At 33.4% G+C, this 19249-nt stretch overlaps 1 protein-coding gene across 1 annotated transcript; it reads left to right on the top strand.

Annotated features, from left to right (window-relative positions):
- Positions 1-2644: 2644 nt before the first annotated feature.
- On the top strand, positions 2645-12438 carry LOC120177188 (cyclin-C1-2-like). The gene is made up of 9 exons (XM_039183411.1): positions 2645-2767; positions 2893-2999; positions 3622-3661; positions 4475-4519; positions 4913-5031; positions 5122-5236; positions 5839-5889; positions 11569-11716; positions 12012-12438. The coding sequence occupies exons 1-9, from the start codon at positions 2736-2738 to the stop codon at positions 12111-12113; spliced, it is 759 nt and encodes a 252-aa protein (XP_039039342.1). The 5' UTR covers positions 2645-2735; the 3' UTR covers positions 12114-12438.
- The last annotated feature ends 6811 nt before the right edge of the window (positions 12439-19249 follow it).

The following is a 19249-nucleotide window of genomic DNA, read 5'->3' as shown; positions in this document are numbered from 1 at the left end:
ATTCCTCGGTTAGCATAAATGATGACTTGTACTTTATTAAACATCAATCTGACTGAAGAGGTATATTCTTTGTAGTTTGTGATCAATTGATAATAGAGATAGCATAACCTTTAATGACTGTGTTTTGCCATTTGTTTTTGTAGACACCCTAATTTCGTTCGGCTCGATTCGATTTATATTATTATGATCATACTGCTATATAATATATTTATATTACACATTGATTTATGTCATTATAATTATATTATATAATATGGTACATACTACATATTTTTATTTTTGTACCAGGTCCAATAATACAAATAAGTTAGACCCAAAAGCCTAGATACAACTGATGCCCAATGATTACAACCCAACAGCCCAATACAGTGGACTCGAACCAGCAACCCGAGACCTGGTTCAGACTCGAACCGACCCAAGATGTAACCCGAATCAGATAGGATTTGAGACCCTAATTCCTCGTCTCCTCAGCACCTCACCTCCCTCCTTCGAAGACTCCTCACGCCGATCGTTTTTCTCTGCTCAACAAACACAGCGACGTGTTTCCATGGGACTCCAAAGGCAATCGAAAAACAAGAAACAAAGCAAGAGTTTCAGTTTACGTAGGACTCAAAAATCGAACCAAAAATAGTAAACCTAGTACTATTTATACATGTAAAATCACAAGGCAACACACACAAGAAATATACGGTAGAAATACAAGAAAATCATAGAGAAAATAGTCGAAATCGGAGCACTTGTAACGTCTTGAAAGGAAATAAAAAGGTAAAGTTCGTACCTTTCTCAGTTTTTTGATTCTTGCATGTGGTTTTCTTCTTAGTTTTTGACTCGAAAAACCTAAAAAAAGAACACTGACCGATGATCGGGGGAGGGCTTTTCGAGATATTTTTCCTTAGATATAGCCCTTCCCGAGGCTATTTTACAAAACTAACTCGGTTTTTGAAAAGAGGAGGGAAAGATCTCGAAGAACAGTTGAGATATTTTTTTTTGGTTTTTAATCGGTTTGAAAGGAAGTGGAAAATGATTGTGTTTATGAAAGTTGGGTTTTATACTCGACCCGTCGACCCGTTGGGCGACCCGATCCAACCCCAAGATCCGCTTGTTTTCAATTAAAAAGGAGAAATTACAGTTTCGGCCCCCATGATTTTAAAATGTTCATTTTGGATCCAAATTCGACCCTCTATTCTATTTTTTCTTTTAATTTAATCCTTTATATATATATATATTTTTTTTTCTGTTGCAATTAATTTCTTTTTTTCTTTATTTATTTTATTTAATCTAATATATATATATATATATATATATATATATTTATTTTGTTTTGTTTTTTTTTTTTTTTTTTTTTTTTTATTTGACTTGTTTCTTTAATTTAGTTATTTTTTTATTTAATCTAATATATATATATATATTTCTTTTTTTCCTTTGTGTTTATTATTATTATTATTATATTTTTACTTAACATTTATACATTTTTATTTTTATTTCTATTATTATTTTTCCCTTTTTCTATTTTTTTTATTTGACTTGTTTCTTTAATTTATTTATTTCTTTTGTTTTCTTACCCCTTTTTTATATGTATTTTTATTTACTTCTTTTTTATTTTATTTCTCTTTTTAGGGTTTTATATTTTATTTTATTTCATTTCTATGTTAATTTTAATTTTCAATTTTATTTATTTTATTTATTTTTTCCTCTTTTTAACTTGACTATATTTTTGGGTACCTTTTCTTATTTTTGTCATCTTCATTATTTTTTTGCGTTTATTTGTTTTTTCCCTTATATTTAAAATATCATAATTTAATGTACATTTTCTCCTTTGATTTATTCAGTGTTTTTACTTTATCAACCTAACATCTTTTTTGATTTCATAAGGGTGTTTTTTCAAATCCATCGAAGGTAAAAAATTTGGATCAAATTTTACCTTTTAATTTAACTTACATTTTTTTCAATTAAGACAATTGAAAATTAATTAGTACCGAAAGGACAGTTCAAGGATGCTAACCATTCATTGACTTTAACCGACTTCCGAATCCGACATATTTTTGGTAAGATACAGATCAAATAAGATGGTGTCCGATCAACCAAATTTTTAAAAAAAATAAATGATCAGTAGCGAATCTAATATTTTTTATGTCGAAACCTAATTCTGGACCAAATCGAAAGACGGTTGCGACAGTTTTCAATAGCAAACTTTATACCTTGGATAAACGCTTGTCCCTCTGTAGACTCTGCATTGAAAGGAAGTTCGATTTGTTGTCATGCCGTCAAGGACAAGTCCGTTATGGTTCCTTGCCACCATACCTATAGCTGCCCTGCTGGATCCGGCTTGAAAGAGTGATCGTAAGGCCTTGGGTCCATGAAGAAAGAGTTGGCCAATTTGAACTTGGAGCATAATGTCTGATTTTGTGAAGATGGCCTTGTTAATCTGGGCAAAAGATCATTGTAAAATAGAAAGATGGGAACTTTTATTTATTTCCAATAGACAAGAACAACACTCTAAAAAAACTATAGCCCAAATTCCATAGTCCTGGCCTATAAAGTCTGATTTTGTGAAAATGGCCTTGTTAATCTGGGCGGACCCTACACCTGACCACCAATATATAATACTTAATTTACTTTTAAAGCGTTAATCCGTAATCATGGCTTCTGCAGAACTCAAATATTATGATGTCTAACTAAACAACTTTATATAACACCAATTCACTAACACGATCTATCAAAAGAAGAACAAAAAAATGGCGGCCAATTTATGGACTTCTTCTCACTTGTAACTACAACATACCAAGCTTCTTTCACTGATTTTGCAATCCATCGCATGGTTTAGATTGTTTCAATATTTGCGTTTTTGATGTCTTCTTCTTCTTCTTATTTGATTTGATTTTGTTTGTGCAGTAAGCAGCTTTTGGATCCAGAAGAGGTGGATGTGGTACCTCAACAAGATAAAGATAAAGGCATCACTCTTGAAGAATTTAAGCTCATTAAGATCCATATGGCGAATTGTATGTTCCCTTTCTCTCTTCCTCTTTTTTGTTTTTGTAAATTTTGGATTTTCTCTGTGAAATTTATAATATGGGTATTTTTTATTTATTGGTAATATCGTTTTTTTTGGTTAAAAAGTTGAGTTTGGTTTTGGGGTTTTCTTCATCTTTTGAATCTTCAACCTGCATGTTACAATCTATGGGAATTTGTAATTTTTGCATCTTGGGTACTCAAAATCACGAGCATTTAATCATCTTAAGTTCTCGTATTGTCATGAAAATGAGAGTTTTTGGATTTGTTTCCTTCAAATTGTCACCAGGGGATTGTTTGATGAATAAGAGAGTCCTTCAGTTTTTAATATTAGATTTAATGTTTGCTTCTAGCATGGTTGTGAAACAAGTTCGTCAAAAGAAGAAAATTTGTAATTCCATAATTTCTTTTCTGAAATTTACTTTGAGGCCTATTCTCTCGGGGCTTATTATTGTAGTTAGAGACATAATTTAAAAGGAAACCAGTAGTGTTTTGGAATGCATTTTGCATGCAGACACGTGCCTTGCTTAATTTGATTGAACAAACCTAATAGCTTTGTTTATTACTTCCGGATTAAAGATTATGATTTTGTGCTTTTTCCCCCTTCCATAGATATAATGAAACTGGCTCAACATGTTAAAGTGAGGCAAAGGTTTGTTCTTCTCTCTTTGTTTTTTAAGAAACACCATTCTGTTTACTTAAATGATTTCAGTGATGCCAGCAAATTTTTTATCTGTACATTTCCTTTCAAAATTGTGTATACTCCTGTGGTTTTTTCATGCTAACAATGTTTAACTGTAGCAACTTTTGGTGAACATGAACTAGTTTCACTGCTGATGCGACAAATATCTCTGTTTCATTTGGCGGATATAGTATGTTTATTCCTGTCTCATAGTGATACCCTATAATGAACTGGACTATCTAAGGGCGGGGCATCTCTTTTCAATCACTTATTGTTATTCTGCTGGGAAGCTTAAAAAATGGGAAAACAGAGGCTTTCCAATATGTGCCATGTATATTTGTTTGAATGATATTGTTGATTTTAGCTGAAAACTGATTATCACATGCTCATGCATAGACACTCATCCAAAGACCTCTTATATTAGTTAATCAAATTATTAGTCCGTGTATAAGCACTTTGTTTGCTATAACTGTCATCCTAACACAATAGCTTCTAAAAATAGTTGGTTACAAATTGTGTGTAAAATTGTAGCAAGTAATCACCCAAAGTGTGCTAACTGCAAGGCATTCTTAAGATTTGCATCCTTTATATGATAATATGTGTAAACAGAATTAGTTTCTTTCGTTTGTGAGGCAATTGTTTCCTGAAAAAGCATTGAATCTAGCTCGTTTCTTTGTTCAATGAACCAATTATAAATCACCATCATCACATGATGCACAAAATTTACTTTGCTGGTTGAGTTTTCACATTGCTATAAGCGTTAAGGCATGGTTGATGTTTCAGGGTTGTGGCAACTGCAGTTACATATATGAGACGCCTCTATACCAGGTATTTTTCCTAGTTTAGTTGTCTTATACTTTATTGTTTTTCTATTTTACTCAAACTATGAATTTATTTCGATTTTTCAACTAGAAAGTTTCAGTTATTTAACATGTTACAAATATATCACAAGTGACTTGGTGTTTCCTACTTTATGCAGTTTTCTCTATATCTTTCCATCCTCGAGCTGAAATGACTTATAATAAGCCATTCTTCATAGTCACATCTTGATAATTAATTTTCCCATGTAAATTTAGACACTTATAATTATTTTTTCCTACCCTGCAACCATGAATTATTAGATGGGAAGAGATGCATTGAATGTAAATATGTAGAAGCTTTGGTTTTCCTCCATACAATGGGTAATGATCCTCTGATCATGGTTTCTAATTTGTCTTACAGAAAGAGCATGACTGAATATGATCCACGTCTTGTTGCTCCTAGTTGCTTATATTTGGCATCCAAGGCAGAAGAAAGCACAGTGCAGGCTAGAGTTCTTGTATTTTACATCAGAAAATTATGTAATTACTTGTAACTAAGCTGGTTGATTATCCTTTAAATTTCTTGAATTTTGTTTGTTTACTGCAATTTCTGCAATATTTGCTTTGTAGCTGCTGATGAAAAGTATAGATGTGAAATCAAAGACATACTTGAAATGGAAATGAAGATCTTAGAAGCACTTAACTATTATTTAGTTGTATTTCATCCTTACCGCACATTGTCCCCGTAAGTTTTAATCTTCTTTCCCATAATTTTTATGCACTTGTATTTGTATTTAATTTTCTCAACTGATCTTGTGCATGGTTACCAATTTATTGTTGGAATAAGAACGGAATAAATGGGGGGAATATGAAACCGTAACTTTTGCCTTAATAAGTCGGATCATTGTTGAGATCCAAACCTGTAAGGTCATTCTATCTATTATTTTGTCAAGCTCTATGTCTAGTGCATGCTTATTTTTCCTATTTTTTGCCATTGCACTTTTAAATCTTTCACATTTCCCTAGTTACATGATTGCATCTATTATTTGATATTGATGCATTTTTTTCATATAATTAGGTTTGCATTTAGTAAATACTTGTTTTTCTATTATAGAGATGCACATTTATGATATACTCCCTATTAAACATTTTTAATGAACGTAAACTGAATGCAGCCTTATCTGATAATCTAAAGTTGATATGCGACTTTAAGACAGCATGTCTTTACCGATACCAAATATATTGGAACTAAGCTACTTTAGATTATTTCAATATTGTGCTTTCTGCTAATTATCATTAGGACTTTTTTTCACCTGTGAATGTATCTTGTTCCTGTTACCTTGGCAGGTTGTTGCAGGATGTTGGCATGAATGATACAAATATGACTCAGATATCTTGGTAAGTATCAAAATTCCATCATCTGCACCTTTTGAAGTTAAAATATTTAATGCGTCTCTGAAAAATGCCTAAAAAAAGTCCGAGTTTTTCCCACAAGTCTTAAACATGAAAAGGAGCTGTTGAAAGTATTTTGCCTTTGGCTTTGCCGACTATGTGTGGACGATGTTTCCTTAACCCGACCTATGGAATTAAATAGGATCATATTTGTGCTATATTCCATGTAGGTTCTTGTCAGAAAATAGATTCCTAAATTAGAAAGATATTTGTAGTTAGATAGGATTCTGTGAATATCTTTTAGTAGTTATAATCCCTAACTTTAAGGGATTATATCTTTCCCTAGAATTAATTTCTTTCTTAGCTTAAGAGTTTCCTAAAGTTAAGATTATAGCTTGTATATATAACTGTAACCCTTCTATAGAAAATAAGCGAGAATTATTCTAATTTTAACATAATATCAAAGCTTTCTTTAGCTCATTCCTGGTTCTGTTAACCTTTGTTTAATAGCCTCTTTTTACTATTAATTACCCTCCTTAAGTGCGTAGTGTTACCCAACAAAAAAAATGGTTGAAGTGGTTGACACCAGCAGTTCTGAGACTATTCAGGGAGTCACAATGAATGAAGGGAGTTACTCTAATCCAACAGGTGACTTATAGAATATTCAAGCTACCTATAGATAGAATGGGAAGAACTACCTTAAATGGTCCCAATTAGTTGGTACTCTCCTAAAGGGAAGAGGTAAATTAAGTCATCTTCTTGGGACTTGACCTAAGCAGGGAGATCCTACGTTTGATGCTTAGGATGAACAAGATTCATTAGTAATGTCCTGGTTATGGAATTCCATGGTGCCAGAGATTAGTGATACATGCATGTTCCTCAATACAACCCAAGAAATATGGGAGGCCGTAAAACAAACTTATTCAAAGATTAGGGGTGCTGCCTAGATCTATGAAATCAAGACCAAGATTTCATCCACCAAGCAAGGAAGTAGGTCAATCACAAAATATTCTAACCTACTACAGAACCTGTGGCAAGATGGATCACTTTCAGTGTATCCAAATGAGATGCAGTGAAGATGCAACAATCCTAAAAAGGTTTGTTGAAAAAGACAGAATTTATGATTTTCTTGCTGGACTAACTATTGAATTCGATGCAGTAAGAGTTTAGATTTTGGAAAGGAAGATCTGCCCTCACTAAATGGAGCAATTGCAATTATTTGTATTGAGGAAGCAAGAAGGGGAGTTATGATTGAAAGCAGTCAAGTTGAGAGTTCAGCCTTGGTAACTAGAGCTATAATTGAGGGAAGAACTGGTCTGGATTAGCTGGTTACTGAAGATAATAGGCAACCAGAAGTAGCAAAAACAACTAACAGGATTCCCTGTGGTGCACCTACTGCAAGAAACTTCACCATACAAAAGAGAAGTGTTGGAAGCCTCAACCAACAAATAAGAGTTTTTAGAGAAAGGAGGACAATCAAAAGGGTAAGGAAGAACATATACAACAAAACAAATGGTTGAAGATTCTCAAGAATTGTCTGTTGTGTTCAATAGAGAAATTGAAAAACTGAAAAGCTTGTTGGGTTCTCTAGAAAAACCCTTCTCAACAGGTACTTGTAGTATGGTTTTTCCAGGTATATTCTCTTATTAGGACTCTAAAGCCTCGATTTACCTACCCAAAGCTCCTGGGTAATTGACACAGATGCTACAAACCACATGACAAATTCTTCACTCAGATTTATCACCCATTCACCTTGTCCTAGCAATAAAAAGATAATAGTGGAAGATGGTACTGTGATAACAGTGGTTGGTTAGGGAGATATTGTTATAATTAAAACTCTTACACTAAAAAATGTCCTTCATGTACCCAAACTATTTACTAATCTTATTTCAATCCATAAAATTACCAAGGACACTAACTGTGGTGTTCTATTCCATCCTGCTCAATGTATTTCTCAGGAACAAGAAATGAGGAGGATGATTAGACGTGCTAAAGAAGTGAATGATCTATACTACCTTGAAGATCCTGGTGGACAAGTCAATGCCCTGAGTTCCTCACCATTGTCCTTTTTATCAAAACCTAAAATCAATACCAAGTATGACTTCATCACTTTCTCCTTGGTTATCCATCCTAAAGTTATAAAACTTATGTTTCCTTCTTTGTTCAAATCCTTAAAAGTTGAAGAATTTCACTGTGACATCTATGAACTTGCAAAACATAAACACACTTTTTTTCCAGTGAGCAATAAAAGAGCCTCCACCCTTTTTGCTCTTATTCATATTGATGTTTGGGGGCCATCCACCATTCCAAATATAACTAGGGCCCGATGGTTTGTTTCCTTCGTAGATGATTGTACCCGAGTATCATGGATATTTCTTCAAAAATAGAAATCAGATGTAAGCTCTACCTTTAAGACCTTTTAGACCATGATTAAGACTCAATTTGGGACAGACATAAAACGATTTCGATCAGATAATGCCAAGGATTATTTCAACCAAATCCTATCCCCCTATTTTCAAGAGAAGGCATCATTCCTAAGTCTTCTTTTGTTAACACCCCTCAACAGAACGATGTGGCAAAAAGAAAGAATAACCACATCCTTGCCATTACAAGAGCCTTTTGTTTTGAAAAAAAATGTACCTAAACAGTATTGGGGGAAGTTGTGTTAACTGCCACCTATATGATAAACAAACTACCTACTAAAGTTCCTGAGTCCCACAGCCATATCCAAGTCCTAACCAGTTTCTTCCCAAATTTTAGTCCTTCACTGACCTTAAGCCCAAAAAGACTCGGGACAGAGATTGTTTCCTACTTTAGCCACTTCTTGACTTTCCTGTCTACCTGCCTGTTTAACAGCCTATCCAACAACTTGATTCAGACTAATCTACCTCATTACAATTTGATTCTAATACACCTCAGCCAAAGACTCGGGATATTACTCTTCCTCTGCTGGTCTATTCAAGGAGGAAGGCATCAGTGCAGGTTCAATCATCCTCTTCCTCTCCTATACAACCCGTGGTAACTACTGAACGTGTTTCTGATTAAAATACCACTGGAAATTCTGATCCTATTTCTGATCACTGTGATTTTGACTTTCCTATTGCATTTAGAAAAGGGAAAAGGAGCTTGCACAAAAAAAACTCTATTTATGTCCTACAGGAGCTTGTCTCACGACCACAAGGCCTTCCTTACTAGCCTAAATACCATTGATATTCCTAAAACGGTATCCAAGGCATTAGAAAATGAGGATTGGAAGAATGTCATGCGGGTTGAGATGGAAGCACTCGAGAAGAACAAGACATGGGACTTGGTAGAACTGCCAGAAGAAAAAAAAACAGTGGGGTGCATATGGGTGTTTACAGTAAAGTGTCAGTCAGATGGTTCTTTAGAAAGGTACAGAGCAAGGTTGGTGGCCAAGGGGTACTCTCAAACTTATGGAATAGACTACCTTGAGGCATTTGCTCCTGTTGCAAAGATGAACACTGTAAGAATCCTATTGTCGTTAGCTACCAATCAAGGGTGAAAATTACAACAGTTTGACATTAAGAATGCCTTATTGCATGGGATCTTGAGGAGGAAGTGTATAAGGACATTCCACCAGAATTTGTTCAAAGTGATGCTAAGGTTGGGCTATAAACAGAGTCAAGGTGATCATACCTTGTTTGTGAAACATTCGCCTTCAGGGGGAGTAACTGCGTTATTGGTCTATGTAGACAATATCATAGTTACGGGGATGATTTGGAAGGAATTGATGATCTAAAGAAGTGTTTGGTGAAGGAGTTTGAAGTCAAAGAACTTGGACTAAAATACTTCCTTCGTATTGAAGCGGCACATTCACAGTTAGGGGTGGGAATAGGCCAGGCCGGCCTCTAGGGGCCTGGGCCTGGCCTGTATAAAGCCTGGCCTGGCCTGGCCTATTTAACTAAACAGGCCCAGGCCTTTTTTAACAGCCTATTTAACTAAACAGGCCAGGCTTAGGCCTATTAAAAAGCCTTATAAGCCTGATAGGCCGGCCTATTTATAGTGACTACTTTGTAAAATGTACTAAGTTAGAGTGACTTAATAGGGATTTTACTCTAAAATTAATGGCTAAACCGAAAATATTACGTGTTTATTGTTAAACAGGCTTTTAAACAGGCCCAGGCCAGGCCTAAATAAAAGCCTCTAACAGGCCACAGGCCAGGCCCAGGCTGACACAAATCATTGTAGGCCAGGCCCAGGCCTATTAAAGCCTGGCCTGGCCTGGCCTATTCCCACCCCTATTCACAGTAAGGAATTTTCATATCTAAACAAAAATACAATCTAGACTTGTTGACAGAAACTGGAAAACTGGGGTGCAGACCAGTAGAAACACCAATAGAAGTTAATCACAACTTGGAGATTCAACAGAAGATGCAACAGTTGACAGAAGTCATATCAAAGGCTTGTGGGAAGACTCATTTACTTATCACACACCAGGCCAGACATTGCCTATGCAGTTGGAGTTGAGAGTCAATTCATGCACAATCCTAAAGAATCACACCTAAGGGTTGTGACTCAAATTTTACAGTATTTGAAGGGCACACCAGTCAAAGGAATTTTATTTAAAAAGGGAGGAAGATTGACTTTGGAAGCATATACAAATGCAGACTATGCATGTTCCATAGTTGATAGAAGATCAGCCTCGGGGTACTGTACCTTTCTGGGAGGAAACCTAGTGACTTGGAGGAGCAAAAAGTAGAATGTTGTGGCTAGATCCAGTGCAAAAGCTGAATTTAGTGCGATGACACTTGGGATTTGTGGATTATTGTGGCTGAAGATTGTTTTAGAAGATTTGAAAATCAGATGGGACGGTCCAATGAAGTTGTATTGTGATAATAAATCAAGAATCAACATTGCTCATAACAACATGATAGTATAAAACATGTTGAAGTGGATAGACATTTCATAAAGGAGAAACTTGACAGTGGCCTAATTTTTACTCCCTGTGTCCACTGGAGATCAAGTTGCAGATATACTTACCAAGGGGCTACCTGGGAAGTATTTTCAGAAGCTAGCAAGCAAGCTGAGAATGGAGGATATCCATTCCCCAGCTTGAGGGGGAGTGTTAGAAAATAGATTTCTAAATTAGAAAGATTATGTGTAGTTAGATAGGATTTTGTGAATATCTTTTAGTAGTTATAATTCCTAACTTTAAGGGATTATATCTTCCCTAGAATTAATTACTTTCCTAGCTTAAAAATTTCCTAAAGTTAAGATTATAGCTTGTATATATAACTGTAACCCTTCTACATCAAATAAGCGAGAATTACTCTAATTTTAACAGTTATCTTATGGTGACTATTCAACAGTATTTATTAAGAAACTAAGGATGGGAGTTGGTTGAGATAGAAGTTTTGGATAGTTGTATTTGGCTATTTGCTAAAAGTCGTTTATTTTGAATATTTGTAGTTGGCTTTCAATTCCATAGCTAGCTACCACACTCGACAAATGACTTTCGACACGGCACAATTACACAACATAAATATACTAGAAAAAATAACTAAAACACAAAAATTAATACGAATATTACATGATCAGATGAACATGTCAAAAATCTAAATTAATCATTGTTCTAAATTTGTCTTTTGGATTTTTCTCTTTGCTTCTTTTCTAAAGTTCTTGGTAACTGAATAACTATACTACACTTGGCATTTTGAAACACAGGGGACTTCTAAACGATACATACAAGATGGACCTTATTCTCACATATCCACCGTCTTTGATTGCCTTAGCTTGCATATACATTGCTAGTGCATACAGGGAGAAAGATATCACCACTTGGTTCGAAGAACTTTGCGTTGATATGAATGTGGTGAGTTTTCTAAAGCTAAATCTGATCCCGAACATTGTGGTTTCTTTAGAGACAAAAACTTGCGTCTTAATTAAAATCCATATGTAATACCAGAACTGGCTGCCTTTTGGAAGTTCACTTTTCCATTTTCTGGCGAGGAACTTTTTACCACCTATATTTACTTATCACCTTCTATTGAGTGTCGCGCTGAAGTTCGAGTTCTCTGCAATTTCCTCTCATCATATCACAATTGCAATTACACTTTCAAAACTGTGCTTTATTTGTTTAACATTTAAAATTTTATGGAGACTGGCAGGTGAAAAACATCTCCATGGAGATTCTAGACTTCTATGAGAGCAAAATGATTGCGGATGAGAGACTAAGTACTGCTTTCATCAAACTTGATCGTAAGCCTTAGATGGTTGATTGAAGCTGGAACCTGAGAATACCGGCATCCACAGCTGCACGTCTCGATATTATTTTCTCATAGGCTAAACGTAACGAAACAGGTAATGTATCAGAAGATTAGCCTATTGGTATGATATACATAAGTGGTGCATTTAAGAAAATTAAACGTCTAATAACAATAGCGTATTTCATGTATTTCTTAAAGTAATTTATAAGGAATAAACCTCGAACTATGCATAAATTGATTGATCTACAGCGCATTGAAAAGGGGTCTGCAAATTTTTGCAAGACTCGAATATCAATTATTTATGCTCAAGCTGAGTTTCTTAAATGTATTTAATGCATGTACCGTTTTGATAGATTATGACTTGTTATTACGAGATCCTATACTAAATGCTTAAATTGCCTATAGTTCAGGCTATGATTAACTTATTTAGATTTATCTACTTAAAGTGATATAGTAGAGTAGATGTGCATGAGTGTTCGAAATTATTTGTTATTTTTCGTACAGAGGCTAGTAGGCTTTTGAGTTTCGGTCGGGCGAAAGCATCCTTGAGGAGTTTTTAGCACATCAAAATCCGAGTACAACACCTAAATTTCCTTTAACAAGCATTCGTAGTCTAGAACCCTTACTAAAAGTTGGTCTATTAACTTTATTGATATATTTTATTTTTTATATTAACTTATTTGCTTAATGCAAAAATAAATGTTTAAACTGTAGCATTTATTAATTTTAGATGTCTAAAGAATTTTTCGTTCAAAATATGTGTTTAACTTCTTTGATGTTATATTTTCAAGTGTCCGGTTCATCATAACTGTTAAATAATTTTGAAATAAAAATTTAAAATTATAATTTATTTATAAAAAAAACTTTCAAATTTTTCTTAAATCTAAAAAAATTATAAATTTAAAGAAATCTTAAAACTCTAAAAAGCCTAGCTCCAAACCACTTCATCCACGATGGTCTCGTCGTTGATGTTCCTCTAGTTGTCACTCTTTGTCGTAAATCACTAATCAGATTTCAATGCACAACGGGAGGAATCGTCGTTGGAATCATCTAATCGGAGTCATTGCTCTTTAATCTATTTTTTGTTGTAATCGTTGTAATTTAATACTATGATGTGTTTCATTTATGTTTTGACCATCAATTTGTTTAGCTGTTTTTGAAGGAGTTCTATTGTTATAAAGTGTCTTAAATTACATTTTAGGGTTCACAAGTTAATTCTCAGCTATTATCAATATAAATTCTTTTGCTTCCAAACTCCTAAGATGGTAGAATGTAATCTTAGGTTAGTTTAAATATGTAATCTTTATGTTAAATTAGTTATGTTTTGTCATGTTAAGGATTTTGGTTGTTATATTAATATTATTGTTCATATTTAAATTTTAAGTGTTTGTGGTAAAAATTTCCGTATGATTTAGCTTTGCATGAGCAATGAATGCAACGGTGTTTGTTTTGAGTGATGAAATAGTAGTTAAGTTAATAGGATTAATGGCCATATTTGGTAAATTCATAAAAATTAGAAAATTAAAAAATCTAAAAAAATAAGTGAGCAAAGTACACAAATGTTTCCTTCACTATAGAGCGTTGTTTTATTGAGTCATTGACTATTAAAAGTTGAAAATAGTTCCTCAAGTATAGGACACCACTTTATTGAGTCCTTTGACGATTAAAAGTTATAAAATAGTTACTCGACTATTCATATGTTCCAAAGTCATCATTTTTTGTTAAAAATTGGTGACCGTTTAAGCTGGACATTAACTTATTGACTGCAATATGATAAATCTGATCCTTGAATAGTTTAATCTATATTTTATGGGTCAACTCTCCATTTACATTATGTCGTGGAGTCAGTGCTTGAAACATTATGTCGTCAAGTTAGTGCTTGAAAGCAACGAAAATAAACATCATTGAAATATGATTTAATCATATCTTAGTCAACAAATTAATGTTTAGCTCAGACGACCGCCAATTTCTTAACAATAAAGAATGAGCTTGGAACATATGAATAGGAAAGTGGCTATTTTGTAATTTTTAATAGTCAAGAGACTGAACAAAATAACGCCCTATAGTCGAAGGATCATTTTATAAATTTTCATAGTTATGGGACTCAAGAAAGCAACATTCTACAATCTAGGGACTTTTGTTAGAAGTATAAAATTCTGAGATGATAAAAATAAAAATATTTTATTGAATAATCAGAAAGAACAATTAAGAAATATAAAAAACCCGATTTAGAGAGAATAACTAATTGGAAACGAGTTGAGACATGCAACTACGCAGTTTCTTTAAGACATATTTTCGGTTACTCCTATAGTGGTTGAGATTGTTGGACGTCTATCTCCAAGGATACAAGAACGAGATGATCAGCTACAGTTGCATTGTTACAGAGATCATGAACTATTTATTGTCTTCGTTTATCACCGAAAAACTAGAGAAAAACTTTTGAATTATTTTAAATTGTGTTTAACCTAATAGGTTTACGCGGTATTTATAGAGTTTTATGGGAGAAGAGTTGAAAAAATATATTATGAAAAGTAAGGTCATTGATGTGTATCCGAATAAATTCAAAAGTAATCAATTAATACACATTTAATAGAATATATTTGTGAACTTCAATATATATCATATTAATATTTGAATTAAAGAAAGTCATATAATATCATTTTTAATTCAGAATATTAGAAAAACCATAACACAGAAAAGAACCCAATTAATCTAGTATTCGCATCACACAAATTGTACAAATGCACCTTAAACCTAGTCAGTTTAACAAGTTCAGATTTACACCACTATTAGGCCTACGCAAGAGGCACAAATTCAACTCAAATTATTCAATAATTAGTAAGTGAGTTCGCATATATAAACCATTTCTATGATTATTATCCCACCACTGTGGGATATAGGTTTTCTCATTTTTCTTACACAACAAAATTCACATGGACCCTACTTTGAGCATCAATTTCTTATTCATCAATCAACCATTTAGAGCATATGAGATACCGTTATAAATATCTCATAGAGTAGAATATGAATCAATAAATTTATTATTCGAATATGCACCTTTACCATTAGACAATATACCTCAAAATTTCTAATTTATCATAATTTTTTCAACACTATTTGTATACTTTAGTCAAAATAAATAAAATCATTTTTATAGATAAGTTTTTCTTCAAATTTTAAGCTTTTGAAAACTATAATATTTGAAAAATTAAAAAATCAAGGGTGTCATAATAATTTTTTAAATAATTAATTTAAAAATAATTATGACTTTATTTTGGAAAATTTATATTCTTATTTAATTTGAAATTTGGAGTCACATCGACCTTTGGATTAGGTAGGCAAAGTACCTAAAAATGTCTTTTAAATTTTTTTAAGAAAAATCATTTTAAAGACAAAATTTGGTCTATGTTTACCAAAGATTCAATTTAGTGAGTTCGAGAGTCGATTACGAGTGGAGAAGAGTAAGCACCCCCACAACGCCCAAAATTGGTACTTAGTCTCTTATACTTTGTCATGACAGTGGAAACTATAAATTCGATTCGAAAATTAAAGTGTGATCCTTTTTATTAAAATTAATCAAGTTCACTTTTCGTTTAAATGTCATCGAATCGCATCACTTCGAACAACTTGTGTTTTTTTATACTCAGTCTAAGACGAGTGTTCTTGATAGTACACAAATAAAAAAGAAATAAATAAATAAGTGAATGATAAAATAATATTAAAACAAGTATTGAAGTAATATAAAATAAAATAAAAAGGATCGGATAAAAACAAATAAAACTAACTAGGGAGCCAATGAGGTACTAATCCATGTTATCTCATGAAGATTCAACCAAAACGAGGACTAAAATAAATACATGGTGAAATTATAGTGGCTAAAGGTGTAAATACAACATATTTTAGCATGTGATAACTACAAAGGACTAGTACGCAATAAATCTTAAATTAATAGCCACGATAAGCAATTTAGCCAAATTACAAAAGCTAAACAAATGACGACTAAAATATAAAAGTAGCAAAATTTAAAGCTCTAAACATAATAAACGAAAGCTTGCATTTAGTGACAAAAATATAACATTACAAAATTCGGATGACCACTCGTACGATTAGCCCATATGCTACACGTAGAAACCTTAACCCTCACTATGACGCCATTTTAGGTGGGATTTAAATACCCCATTATAAGCTTTAGGAAAACCCTAGCTCTTATTTTCTCCTATACCGCCACTTTTCACATAAAATAAGACTCTCTCCCCCCTTTTTTCTTCTTCTTCGATGGGAAATAGGGAAATCAACCCTACAACCACGTATGGTGGTGTTGATGACAAAGAAACAACCCCAAAGTTCGACCTTAATTCCTATACTCTCCTTTAAACCAAAATATACCCTAAACTTAATTAAAAAGAAAAAAGAGATTACCTTCAACGATGGAGGGTCTCCCCACTCGACGAACAAAGGCTGATGTTTCTAAGAGGTAAGACTCTATTTCCTTTCTCTTTTTTTACTCCAATCACTCTCAATGGTTTCTCTACTCTTTTTTTACTTTTTTGAACCCCTCCTTTTTCATATATCGTATTACATGTCATATTTGATGAAGTTCTTGAGTATGAAATGTTTGGTGGAACAAGAAGCCTCCTCTTAGAGCATGATTCCTCTAATTCGAGTACTTAAAGCTTTCAGATTTTCTATTATTTCTTTTGTTTTATTTAATGGGTTGATGGTTAGGTTTGATTTTTACTAATTGCTCATTGTTTCCATCTTTGATTTGGTCGGATTTGTTAACGGTGATATCATGGGAGTCATTGATGGTGACTCATGCGACAGGGAAAGCCAAATGGGTGGCGCGTGCATCATACACACGAGCCATCAAATAGTTGGTATCTTCTGGAAGATCCAGACCGTTGGATCATTGATGAGATCCAACGGTGGATCATTGATGAGATGCAACGGTGGAGAACTGCTAGCGACACTCCTAGGGTTTTGTTGATTAGAGTGAAACCCTAATTATTGAACACATCTGGGCCATTGATCTTCATCAGATCCGATGGTTGAGATTTGATAGCGTACCCTTGACCCAACTATTAGGGTTTCTTCATTTGTCAAAAAATATGCTGGCTACAATTGGGATTCAGTAGATGGGCTTTGTCTTGGGCTATTTTTTAATTAATTGGGCTTTTATAATTTTGAATTTGTAACATATTAAAAAATTAGTTAATAAATATGCATTTTTATCATTTAATATATATTTTATTATATTAGTTTAGACTAACAGTAACTAATAATAAATAATTATCGATTATTATTAATTAATACTAAAACTATATATATAATGATAATAAATAAACACCCAGACTAAATATAATGTCAACAGCTGCCCATCTTTGGCTATTATCGTGTGATGGGAATAGGGCAAAAACCAAAGACACTATTTTTTCTAGCTTCGATGTTCACTCTGAATCTGGATTCCCTCATTCCGAAGTAAAGAATCTAAAAACAACTTTGTTCCTTCTTGTTGAGGATGTCAAGTCATGTTTTGATGATCTATTACTTCATTTGAGGACTTTAGGTTTACTGATGATATTGTTCCTTCATGATTAGGACGTCTAGTCGCATTTGAATGATTTTGTTTTTGAATACAACATGGTTCCTCCGTGTTGAGGAAGTCTAATTGTCTTTGGATAATTTGTTTCTGAATATGAAATTACCCCTTCATGTTGAGGAGATAAGGTAGCTTCTGGGTGATTTGCTTAACGTCAAATTTGGTGATGACGTTGATCCTTTTTGATGAAGTGGTCTAGTCATAATTGAAAGATGATTGATCCACTACTTTTGGTAATGAGATGGATTTTTCAGACCTTGTTAAAAACAAGTAATGTGATATTGTTTCATATGTGTCATATGTAACATGTCCTAAAGATGATCTAATGCAATTTGATATGATGAATGTTTGATACAGTTCTGTATGATTTGATCTGAGAACTAGACTTCAACCCCTATTGTCTGCTTTGGTGGCCATGTCCCTGTACTATTTGGTGCTTAGCCGTTGTAACCAATTTGCTTACTAATGCCTTTGATTTGTCTTCTCTAATTCACTTAGAGAATCAAGCCCTTTGCAAAGACCAAATTTTCTTGAAATGACTTGATTGACTGAAATCATACTCGGTATATCCCTTGATTCAAAATCACCTTGAAGGTCAGGTCACATCAAGACTACTTTCATCTTAATGAGTTCTTTGAAAGGACTTGATTGATTGAAACCACTTTTTTCACGTCTAGATCAATCATAATGAGTTACTGAGGGGTTAATTCATTTGTGATTTCCTGGTAAACACCTATTTTGAAATCCCTATACCCATAAACTCGTCTCAAAGTAAAACATAAGAATCGGTTAATACAGAAAATTGTTATTAATCACTATTTTATATGCATGATGCTTATGAAAAGAAGCAATAAAGTATAATAAGCTGATTTTATTAACAAAATATAAGAAAGATATCCTTTTGAATCAATGTTTCTTTCAAGGAAAAGGCAAATATTACAAAAAGAACAAAAACCTAGTACACATGATGCCAAGAACAAGAATCCTTCCATGTTCTCTCTAGTAGTCTTAACTAAAGATTAACATGTGTCTAGAGGATTCAAATTGTACTAAGGATATTTGAGTATGAGAACCTCTCCCTCAATTGTCAAGCTTGCAAGGGAATCAATCATTCATTAACCTAATCTTGAATATTCGAGTCGTTTTTTGTAGATTTTTAACTTGAATCCTCCTTTGGTTTCATCTAGAACCATTTTTTTTCTTTTTTTTATTATTTATTTATTTTGTTTTTCAGTTTTTTCATGTGCAGTATCGTTTGACTGAATCAAAATTCATTGGATTAGGCAACTCATCTCCATCCATTTCAGTCAAAATTAGGCCTCCTCTGGAAAAAGCCTTTTTCACGACGTAATGGCCTTCCCAATTTGGCGTGTCTTTTTGTATATGAAGGATCTTTTTCAACACCAGATCTTCTTCGTGAAATTTTTAGGGTCTGGCCTTCTTGTCATAAGCTCACATCATCATTTTCTTTTACATTTGACCATGACATGTGTCTTTTAATCTCTTTTCCTCAATCAAATTCAACTAATCGAATCTATTT

The sequence above is a fragment of the Hibiscus syriacus genome, unplaced genomic scaffold (genome assembly GCF_006381635.1).
Source record: "Hibiscus syriacus cultivar Baekdansim isolate YM2019G1 unplaced genomic scaffold, ASM638163v2 tig00112285_pilon, whole genome shotgun sequence".
Taxonomy (NCBI): Eukaryota; Viridiplantae; Streptophyta; class Magnoliopsida; order Malvales; family Malvaceae; genus Hibiscus; species Hibiscus syriacus.
Note: the sequence above shows the minus strand (reverse complement) of the source record. Positions and strands in the feature narration are given on the sequence as shown.

Coding starts and splice junctions, on each gene's coding strand:
- LOC120177188 (XM_039183411.1), top strand. CDS start 2,736: ATGGCGGCCAATTTATGGACTTCTTCTCACTT. Junction 2,768..2,892: donor TTATGGACTTCTTCTCACTT/GTAACTACAACA, acceptor TTGTTTGTGCAG/TAAGCAGCTTTTGGATCCAG. Junction 5,032..5,121: donor ATTTTACATCAGAAAATTAT/GTAATTACTTGT, acceptor TTTGCTTTGTAG/CTGCTGATGAAAAGTATAGA.